At 38.9% G+C, this 10,996-nt stretch overlaps 1 protein-coding gene across 3 annotated transcripts; it reads left to right on the plus strand.

Annotated features, from left to right (window-relative positions):
* The first annotated feature begins 36 nt into the window (after window positions 1–36).
* On the plus strand, window positions 37–9,213 carry ZUP1 (zinc finger containing ubiquitin peptidase 1). Of its 3 annotated transcripts, none has more exons than XM_030236117.2 (9): window positions 37–405; window positions 1,892–2,008; window positions 2,947–3,056; window positions 3,804–3,972; window positions 5,445–5,633; window positions 5,945–6,113; window positions 6,750–6,904; window positions 7,237–7,457; window positions 8,496–9,213. In XM_030236117.2, the coding sequence occupies exons 1-9, from the start codon at window positions 111–113 to the stop codon at window positions 8,541–8,543; spliced, it is 1,473 nt and encodes a 490-aa protein (XP_030091977.2). In that variant the 5' UTR covers window positions 37–110; the 3' UTR covers window positions 8,544–9,213. The 3 variants fall into 3 exon arrangements, with proteins under 3 accessions (XP_030091977.2, XP_050827928.1, XP_050827927.1); XM_050971970.1 differs by lacking the exon at window positions 5,945–6,113 and adding an exon at window positions 5,714–5,786 and having other exon boundaries at window positions 41–405; XM_050971971.1 differs by lacking the exon at window positions 5,445–5,633 and having other exon boundaries at window positions 40–405.
* The last annotated feature ends 1,783 nt before the right edge of the window (window positions 9,214–10,996 follow it).

Consider the following 10,996-nt stretch of genomic DNA (forward strand, 5'->3'; position numbering starts at 1 on the left):
GGCACTTCCCAGCGGGAAGCGCGCGCGCGGGAGGGGCGGGGTGCGAGGCGCGGCGGGCGGGAAGGCGGCGAGGGAAGGCGGCGAGGGGCCCCCGTGCCCGCGCTGCCGCCATGGTGCTGTGCGACGTGTGCGGCCGGGCCCTGCCCTCTGAAGCGGCGGCCGGGCGGCACCCGCGGCGCCCGTCCCTGTGCCGCCGCCAGCCCCGCTGCCCCCTCTGCGCCGCCGCCGTGGGCTGCGACGAGCTCCGGCGGCACATGGAGACGGCCCACCCGGAGCCGGGCCCGCCGGACTCCCGCCGCCCCGGGGCGCCGCCCGAGTGCCCGTTCTGCGGGGAGGCGGCGGGGCAGGAGCTGGAGGAGCACGTCAGGGCGCGGCACGGGCACCTGCTGGGCGCCCCGGGCACGGGTGAGCGGCGCTGGGGAGGGACGGGTCTCTCCGTGGGGATCGGGGCTGGCAACGGGGAACCGGCCGGGGGATGAAATTTTAACAAAGGAAGTAGTTATGTATTTAGATAGTGTAGCTTATTCTGGGCGTGATCAGAATTTTATTTTGACTAACTGGCCGAATGCTGGTCGTTATTTCAGAAACTTAAAAGGTGGCATCTCTGCTGGTGGGTAATACACTTAGACTAACATTTGTGATATAACAAGCTACCTATACTGACTAGATAAATGATGGTTAGGATGCAAAATGTGCCAGTAGAGTCAACCACACTGCATCATCTGTGATTAAAATGTTTTTTTGTAACAACTCCCTCCCCCCCAAGAACACACCCACCCCAACCCCAGGTCTTAGTTTTGAACGACATTTTACTTCCATGTGCGCAAATAATGCAGGGCTTTAATAACTTACTTGCCTGCATGCCAGTTTCTGCTTTAAAAATAATTGTATAAGGTGTTTTGGTTTTTTATGTATTTAACAGGTTTCAGGAAACTGTATTTTGCAGTGTTGCGTTAAATGCTTCTGGTGAATTTAGATGATTATACCACCAAGTTTTCCTCCAACCAGTCATAAACATTTAGCTGGGACAAATGCCTTCCAGAAACTGCTAACACGGGATATCAGTTCTTGTTTCTTGTGAACTGAGGAAGGTGCAGATAAATCCTAAGGACTTGAGGAGAGCAGTAAAGATGGAGTCAGGCACTTGTCCTGTGGTTCCCAGTGACAGAACAACAGGCAGCGGGCACAAGTCAAAAATATGAGGAAGGCTATTTAAATGCAAGAACACTTACTTTTACTGTACAAGTGGTTAAACACTGGAATACTGGAGCGTTTGTGAAGAGTCTATACTTGGAATTATTAAAAAAATGACTGGGAAAAGCTGTGTGTAACCTATTTAATGTCACCATTCTACCAGGGAGTAGATGATCTCCAGAAATCCTTTTGAGCTTTACCTGTATTACGTGGTACCCTCAATAATAATCCTAAAACTGCAGAAAGAACATTTATTTGAGGAGATGCGGGAAGACCAACAAAATAAGAACAACAGCACTTCTTATTCTTTCAGGTCAACAACTGCTGTGTTATTACGTGAATGTTAAATTTTTCTGTTAACAGAACACATTTTCTTATTAATGGTTTGATATTTCAGACTAAGCATTTCTTGATACAAATGTTATCACAGCAAATTGTGATCTGTAAGTGAAATGGGGAAAAACTTAATCAAAAGAAGGAAAATGGGTCTTAATTTTTTCATGTATTTAAATACAAATTCTTAAGTGGTGAAGAGAGTAACAGCTGTTTAGAATTTGTTTCCTTTCACTAAGGAATTTCTGTGGCAACACAGACTTCATTAGTGTGTATTTGTTTTAGATTGGATATCAGTTAAGGGATGATTTTAACAAAGAACCACAGGAATTGCATTAATCAAGAAACTGAATTTTTTTTTCAGACACAGGAAATGGTGAACAGCTGTATGAATGTCCTATGTGTAGTCTAACCTGTACAAACATTCAGATTCTTGAAGAGCATGTGGATTTACACTTAGAGGAACATAACTTTTCAGAAGGTACGTGAAAAGGTACAGGCTTCATAATACTTGAAAGCATTTGCAGATAATTGCATGTTGTAGTGTAGAATCTCACATGAAATTGAAAAAATATTTCTGTATTTAAAGGGAATTTGGACACATGTATAATGAAGTTAACATAGCTAAGGTCCTATCACTTGCCCAAGTGCTCTACTTTATTACCAGGCTAATAAGGAAATCTTTGTCTATGCATGGTTGCTAAGTAAATGAATGCATGCTAGCCAAAGGCAAAACTTGGAGCAAAAAATGTTTAAAAGACAACAGTAATATATATTTGTTTTTCTAGCTCTATAGAAGGTTTACAGAAGTGGAGTTTACAGTGGCACGTTCCATTGTGATGAGCTGAGAATGTACAGCTTATGAAAACTTCATTTTTTCTAAATTAATTTTTGCAAATACTTTGCCGATTCATTAATTCTAGCATTAAAGTAAAAATCTAAATTAATTTTATTTTATAACATGACTAAGAGAATCTTGGAGATTCCCTATTCAGTTCTCCAATTGTAAATTTTTGTCTCTTCCTTGTGAGACTGCTAGCAATGGTCCTAGATGCTAATAAGTGGTATTAAAGGAACTGAGACTTCTTGCTAACAGTGAAGTGAAACACAGTAAACAAAAACTGTCTTCTCAGTGCTACAGGTACATGCATTATTTGCCAAGTAATTGCTCCAGTAACTGCATGAACTTTGTCCAAGTCAAGAGTCTGAGTCTTGGTAGACTGAATGCAGTCTGTCCTGTTCAGCATTCATTGCTAATAGCTCAAAATAATGTGGGGTGCATCTCCTAAAATTAATGCCCAATTGTGTTTACATATGTCTGCTTAGAAAGGAATCTCTAAAAATTAAGCAAATGATCCCTCAAAGCATTATTACCCTCCTGACCAAGTCCCCTCTCTTTGAAATGTTGTCCTGGGTTAGGTGGAGACATTAGAGATCTAGAACTGGCTCAGCAACTCCAAACTGAAGAAGATGAACGGCAGAGATCAGAAGAAGAGAAGCGAGAGAGAGAGGAATTTAAAAAGCTGCAGGTACACTCTTGTTTCTAAATGGTAAAGTTGAAACCAGTTGTGCCTTTAGAAGCTGAGTATCTTGGAACTGTAATGTCCTGGAATGGCCTTACCAGGTCAGACTGTGCAAGCCACACAGTCTGTGTTGAGGTAATGGTGCAGGGATGGTTGGAAGCAAATTCAGTCTCTTGGCAATGCCGATCCTGACAGAGTGCTGGACATGACAGCCTTGAGCTACTTGGCTTTACAGTTTTGAGTGGTGCTGGCTCAGGATGGGGCTGGCTGCTCCCTGTGCTTGCTGTTCTCCCAGCACACCTGATGCCTGTGCTCCAGCCAGCTCTTGTGCTCTGCCTTGCAGTGCAGCCTGGAGCATATTCCTTGCCAGAGTGCCAAAGGCTCTGAGCATCCTGGCTGTCCTTTCCTGGAATACCATCACCTGCTTCAGGTCCTGCTTCCCTCTGTCTCCCATCTCACAGCCCTGGTAACTCACTTCCCACTCACACTACCTCCTTGCCAGACTGCCTCTATGCCAATGGCTCTGCCAAGAGGGAGCAGAGGAATGTGTCTGCTCTTTCAGGTATGGCTTTCCTAGTCCCATATTCATGTTTAGGAATGAAGCTTGGTCTTCAGCTCCAAAATAATTGTGATTCTGAAGTTTTTATGTCTTACAGGTTTTCGAAGTTACTGATAGTGATTTTGAGAAACTGCATGGACAAAAGATGAATTTTAAAAATGTGATTTAAATCATGTGCATTCCATCCCTAACAGAGACAGTATGGATTGGATAATTCTGGTGGCTTCAAGCAGCAATTTCTAAAGAATATGGAAAAAGAAGTTGATAGAGGAAGGATGCAGCCTTTTGAATATCATAAGAGAAAAGCTGACATGATGGAAAGTTTGGCTTCTGGGATAGATGATGGGAGAACCAAGACATCAGGTAAAGATGCTGAAATTATACAACTAAAACTGTACTTTCTAGACCTTAGATTGTAGTGACCAAACCAGTCTTTAAAAAAACATGTAATTCATTGCTTAATATTGGCTGTGTCCTAGTTCTAAGCACAATTTTCTAGATCAATCCATATTGTTACAGTCCTAAAGTCCTAAATAAGGACATTAAATCATATCTTGGTATATTTTTAATCTGTGTTCTAACTTGCAGGCTGTTTTTCTTCTTTTTTCTTTTTTTTAAATTTATTTTTTAATTTTTTTTTTCCTGTGGAACTTAGAACCAAGTTGTCTGGTTAAGGGCACAAATAGATGTATTGTATGTATCAGAAGATGCACATGTCTTATCACTGGTTGCCCTTGACTCTGTGCTTGATTATTGCTTAGTACTCATTGGTTCCTAATCCAGTGTAGCTGTTCAAATTTGCAGCAGCTTTTTGTCTTGTGTTTCTGTGTAAGCTGGTTGCAGGTAAGCACATTGTTCACCTGATTACAAAGTCCAAGAGAGAACTGGGAGGAGTAGACATCTACTTGATACATTTTCTCTTAAATGTTTTATAGTTGGTGCAAATCTGTCTGTGTGTCCCTTTCAAAAGGCTCCCTTGTCTTTCCAAGACCACAATCCAGTGGTCTTTGAGCCTGTTGCTAGTGGTTCTGGCTTAAAAAATATCCACTTGGTTCTTGACAGGTAAAATAAAATTTTTTCTGTCAAACGAATTGTGTGGAAATAACACATTTAAAGTTTTTGTTCTTGGTAATGATTTAGATTTCAGAGAGAGTCTTAGAAAATAATTTGTGGAGACTATGGAATAATTCTCTTCAGAACAGCGTGGCTATGAAAGGGCTTTGAGGATTTACATACATGAATTGGAGAGAGCATTCCCAAGCATATTTTTTCACGTAACGAAGGAGAACTTGGAATATCCTCTAAGAGTATTATTTTAAAATATTTACAGTGATTCTAAAGTTCTGTCCCATTTCTGCCATTCCTTTTTTTTTTTTTTTCTTTTCCCCTCTTAGTTTCTCCAGGAAAAATAAGTTGGGGGGAATAAAAGGTTTACATAGTATGCATAAGTATTGCCATGTTTTTAAGATGATTTTTTACTGGAGGTGGCAGGGGCATAGGAATGCTTTATTGGTAACATCCCTTTCTATATCCATGTAATAGTTCCTTTGACTATCACAGTTCATAATTTTGTTTAATTTAAAATAATCATTGTGTAGCAACAGTGAAAAAATAGATTTAGTTTTGAAAACTTAATAGTACATAAATTCATCAAAGTAAATACCACTGAAATTAAATAGGGGCAATTTCCACTGCTTTTGTGATTTGGGCTCTAAATGTAATGAAATTTTAAAATAAATGGTAATAATCTGTATTTGTTCCAAGTTGGGGAAGGAATCTTCTGGTAAATTTAGCAGTACATTTTACAGATTAACTTCATATTTTGTCTTCTTTAGGAGTCATTGAAGCATTGTGCAAGTACTATCAGAGTGAGAGCAAAGATGTGAGGCGTGTGTGGCTTTCAGCAGGAGTAGATCACTTCCACTCATCTTTGGGTGACAGAGGCTGGGGTTGTGGTTACAGGAATTTCCAAATGCTCCTTTCCTCACTGTTGCAAAACAGCTTCTACAATGACTGCCTGAGAGGTACCAAACAAAATGCTGCTTGTTCTACGTACCTTGGATGACAACCTGCTGACTGATGTTTTGCCTTTTCATTTACACAGCAAGTCTTACAAGGTCAATGATACCTATTAAATGGTGGTTATACCACTGGAACTTACTGTGGAAGAGTCAGAGGTGAATACTGGCAAGAAATTATGTGGTTGAAGTTTACCTTTAGGTTTTTTGGTGCATTTTTGTAGCATCAACTGCCTGTTATAAAAGAAGCTGAATAGTTTTAATTAATAGACTATTTCAGTTACTGTAACAACAATTCAAAAGCTTTTCTGTTCCAGATACTACACTAATTCCTAGTATCCCAAAGATTCAGTCCATGATTGAAGATGCCTGGAGAGAAGGTTTTGATCCTCATGGGGCATCTCACTTCAACAACAGATTACATGGTTCCAAAGCATGGATAGGAGCATGTGAAATTTATTCACTGTTAACCAGTCTCAGGATAAAGTAAATATTGCTTTTTGTTGTGGTTGTTATTATTAATGCTGATTTAAGTGCTGTAACTTTATAAAGGTTAGAATTCCCAGCTGTGTTGATGATAAAGCCACCTTAGTGACTAAATTTACCCATATATAAACAAATCTGATTTAATGCAGCATGAAGCTGTATAACCACTTACAGGTACATGTAACTGCTTACAGGAGGTACATAAACTGAGTGACTGCTTAGATCATGGAGACTTGCTGCTGAATTATGCCACGTATACAAAAATTAAAGCATTGATTCAAAACTTCATTTCTCTGAAAGTTCCTTCTCAAGAAGAATCTGAATTTCAGCTATTTTCTATTGCTTTTAATTGGATTCTGTAGCGTACATTTATAACACAAATAAATTTAACATTAATTTTTGCAAGTTTTACAACTTCTTGTTAGACTGAACAGAGTAGAGTACTTCTTTATAATGTAATGAATTTTCCAGTTTGTGAGAGTATATGTTTCGTTGCTTTGTAATTATATGTCCCCTACTCCTGTATTAAAAAATAAGAAAGTAATAAGGACCACTGGGTGCAGGAGGCAGGCACCCAGAGGTGAAAAGTAGCAACCTGCTTGAAATTTTGTTGTTTTCATTCTCAATGTTTTGTAGGTGCCAAATCATTGACTTTCACAAGCCCACTGGCCCTATGGGTACGCACCCTCGCTTGTTTGAGTGGATTTTGCGTTACTATTCTGCAGATAATGAAGGTGGTGATGCAAAGGTGATGTGTACTTCCAAACCACCTATCTACTTGCAACATCAAGGTCAGTGTCACAATATGACACTTTCTTACTAATCTCTCTTTTTATATGTACTGCGGTTCAGAGCAGCATGTTTTAGTCCTTCTTCGTTGAATTGAAGGCTTGGTTTTATTTCCTTTAATTTTCCTATTTAGTAAGAGCAACATTAAAGTTTGTATTTTTATTGGATGGAAAAGCTGAATGTGATTAGGATCTCAACTTTTTGACATGTACTCTTACAGCTGTCTTAAATTTTGAGTAATGCCTTCCTTGATCTGAAAATTAGTCATAAGTTACAAGGTAGTAAATGGGATTTATGTGTTTCTAAACTGCTGAAACTCTTGTTTTGATAATAGGTCACAGTCGTACTGTTGTTGGATTAGAGGAGAAGAAGAACAAAAGCTTATGTTTGCTACTGTTTGACCCAGGATGTTCTTCCCAACAAATGCAGAAACTGCTGGAACAAAAGAGTGATGGAACTGGTCTCAGACTACTTCGGAAATTTGTGGGTAGCCTGAAAGAAAAGCAATATCAGATAGTGGCTGTAGATGGGGTGCTCTCTTTGGAGGAGAAGGCTGTAAGTATCTTAGAAAACAGTTTCTGTTTGTGAAAATTTAAGACCATCTGCATCTCTTCTTTGAATGCATATGCGTATATATATGGTTGCATGTTGAATTTTTTGCATCTTTTCACTTTCCTTGGTTTTTTTTCTCTCCTGCCTTCTGCTTATATAATCCCAGGATATCAAAACCAATAACATTTTTTGCATATAAATGGATGCCAACTTGATGCAACTGACAACTTCTAGGTCTTGTATGAAACTTTCATCTGTTAGCAGATATAAATTTGGCTTTTTTAAATTTTCCATTTTCTTACAATGTTCTCTCCTCAATAACTGACTGTGAACATGTAAGTTACTTACAAACACTCAAAGTGCAAAATTATGTTCAGAGGTATGAGCTGTTGAAATTATGAATCCTATCCATGTGTTTGACTTTGGGGCATTTTACCTTTTTAAAGACATTAGAAGTTTTTCAGCGGATTGTCAAATGTGGTTTTTGTTTCTTAAGCTTTTTCTTTCCTACACTAACAAATTGATTCTGAGGTGTCGTATCAGCCCTGTTCAGCATGTTCAAGCTTCAGGACACACTTTTATTTAAACTATGAAATTACTGGCAACTATGAAATTACTGGCAACATACACATTAAATATAACTTGCTCAGCTATATTTAATGTGTATGTTGAAATGAAGTATTGTTTTAAGTGTTTTCTGGCCCTGAACAAGTCAGAAATATCAGTGAAAAATGACAATCCTCTCCTCACACTGGAAAAGCCTTAAAATTCAGGACACAGTGTATAAAAGGTGTTGTTTGAGATCTGGTGAGGATGGTGGTGTTCATTTGGTTTTGGTTTGCCACTTTTTTCTTCTTTTCAAAAATTTGATTTATATTTTAAAATATCAGTTGTTTAGCATTTGGAAGCTCCCATTTAAGATGGAATGTAACCCCTAACACTTGTTAAGATTACTAAACTGCTAATTTGGAAAAAGCTCTTTAAAGTGCTTTTTTTGTTCATTAAAGTATTTTCTTTTCCTCTCTCCCTGCCTATCTTTAGGCTCGCTGCCGTGCTTCTCAGGTCTTAACATCAGAGAGGATTCCTTAAAGGATACCTTTGTAACCTGCTTCTGGAACTTGCTGGGTGCAAAACATTAAACTTCTGGACTGTGACCCTAACCCAACAATTTTTAGACTTAAACTGTGTCTCCATAAATGCTCGGGAGCTCTAGGAAAGCACAACACTGGAGTAAACCTGTAGTTTTTGTGTTCAGTCAAAATTCTGGCATCCTGATACAAATGTAGCTGTTAAGTATACTGGTCCTTGTCTCACTAGAAAATGTGTTATTTTCTTAGTTGCTTAGAATTAGCAACACCTACCGTCTTGTAGCAAATTATGCACTGTTGGTAATCACCAGTGGATAAAGATATTATGGAGCTACTTCATTGGAGTTCCTGGTCATGGTTTACCTCTGTAAATGTGTTTTTGCTGCCACTGTGACCAGTCCTCTGTTTCTGTACAATTCAGTCTGTTGCACCGGGGATTAATTTACCAGTAAACTTCTTTTCAATTAGCTGGCTTCTCTAGATGTATCACTTAATACATGCGCTTAGGAGATGGATCAGTGTTGGCATTGGCTAAGAGGTCTAACAAAGCGGTGTCCAAAATAGTGTGTGTGCTTTAGGTTCTGTGCAAGACAATTCTTTGGGGTAGAGGAATAAAATATTCCTTTTGTACCATGAATGAATAAAATTCATGTATTTTTTTAAAGTGTTTATTCTATCTTCATCCTTTTTTTTTTAATTTCTATTTTTTTTTGTGTTTTATAATGTATATCCCAAAAGGACACTGCCTTTTGACTAGTGCCTGTGTTGTGCAGGGTTAATGCCATTAAAGAGACTGGAGCTGTCTGCTGAAACAAGTGTCTTGGGTGTTAGAGGTGCTGTACTGTTCCTAGGATGCTGCTCTGGTTGAATGTAAGAGCCCTCTCCCTGCAGGAGGGGAGCTGAGGGCTGGGAGGGATGGTGGAGTGTGTTGCAGAGGTAGCACAGGGTGTTTTTGCTTTACCAGCTGTATCATGCATCCACCTAATGTAACTGGAGTTTAGATACACCCCTTTTATTTAGGCTGCCTTCTATGCTGACACCTAAATACAGGTGTAAGAGCCCTAACTGCTTTCTCTGATGTTTCATGTGCTCTAGCAATAAGAACTTGTGCTTTTTGAAGCAGGGAAACATGCAAACATGTACAGATATTACAATCCATAAATCATTGACTTTTCTGAAATACTCATAAAATCTTAAAAAATTGTAATGAGAATGCATTCATTCAGTAGATATGTAGAAGGGGCCTTTAAGCTGTGAAAGGTTTAAATACTTAAGACAGTAGAGGGGCTCAGACTAGAGAAAAGAGTTCCTGGGAACTGGGGGACTGTCAGTTCCTGTCTTAGCCATGGTCTGCGATGCAGGTGTCAAACAAATAGAAGGAAGGAAAGAAAAGGAGACATGCCAATAATGCAATCATAATTTGGATGCAAAATCCTAGGCTTGGCAACATGCTTGAGATTTTACCCATGTCATCTTGACGTGGTAGGCACCATCCTCTGAATTTTAACTCAGAGCTCTGGCACCAACTATTTAAAATACTCAGCCTGTTCAAAACTCAATTCACTGGTCAAGGTGCAGTGTTGCAACTCACTATTGCCTCCACGCATTACAGTACATGCTTTGGATTGGGGCAGTTAAAAACAGTATCCAAGAAAGGTTGTCAGCACCAGGATTTTAAACTACTGTAATTCTGTCAAAGTTTATAAATGGGGTTTTATTCAGTAAATATGAATTAGTTTTCAATTTAATGCAAAGTAGATAAGCAAATTTAAATATCCCAGCTAAAAAACCCTTCTCTGTTCACGTTAGCAAACTACACACACACAGAGCCAAGCTTATTCTCAGTCAAATTCCCTTTTTATTTCACAGATGTTAATTGCTAACAAAGCTAAACAAATCTGCAGTTCAGACTGAGTCGCTGCAACTTCTTCCAAGGACCTGGAGGAACAGACTATGCAATTTCTTTGTCACTTCAACCCTTATTATTTCCTCTGCTTTGAAATATAACAGCAAAAACACATTTTCACATTTTAACTTGTTTTACATAATTTTAACATTTTTTTAAGCTGTACATTCTCTGCATGAAAACCAATAAATATGTTAGTGTGAAAACAGACTAGAAAATTTCATTATTCTAGAAATATAATTCATGAGAAACTTTTCATATGGAGATGACTTATCAGTGATGCACTTGGAAAATTTTCTGATTATCACATTTGCACAAACTAGACAGGATTCTTGGATTTGGTCCAAATTTAGAGAGCTCCAATTCACTCCTTTTATGAAAAAAACAGCCGTTTTAAACATACATAGCTAGAAATGGAAAGCAGCCTTCGGAATTAAATGGGGTTTTAAGCAGCTGAGTTGAGACATACCAGGAATAGTAAGTTCAGTGCTGAAGAGCATTTTTAAGCATCCTAGCAATTACACAGGAAGCTGGATGTAGTAACTATG

Source organism: Serinus canaria, chromosome 3 (genome assembly GCF_022539315.1).
Source record: "Serinus canaria isolate serCan28SL12 chromosome 3, serCan2020, whole genome shotgun sequence".
Lineage (NCBI taxonomy): Eukaryota > Metazoa > Chordata > Aves > Passeriformes > Fringillidae > Serinus > Serinus canaria.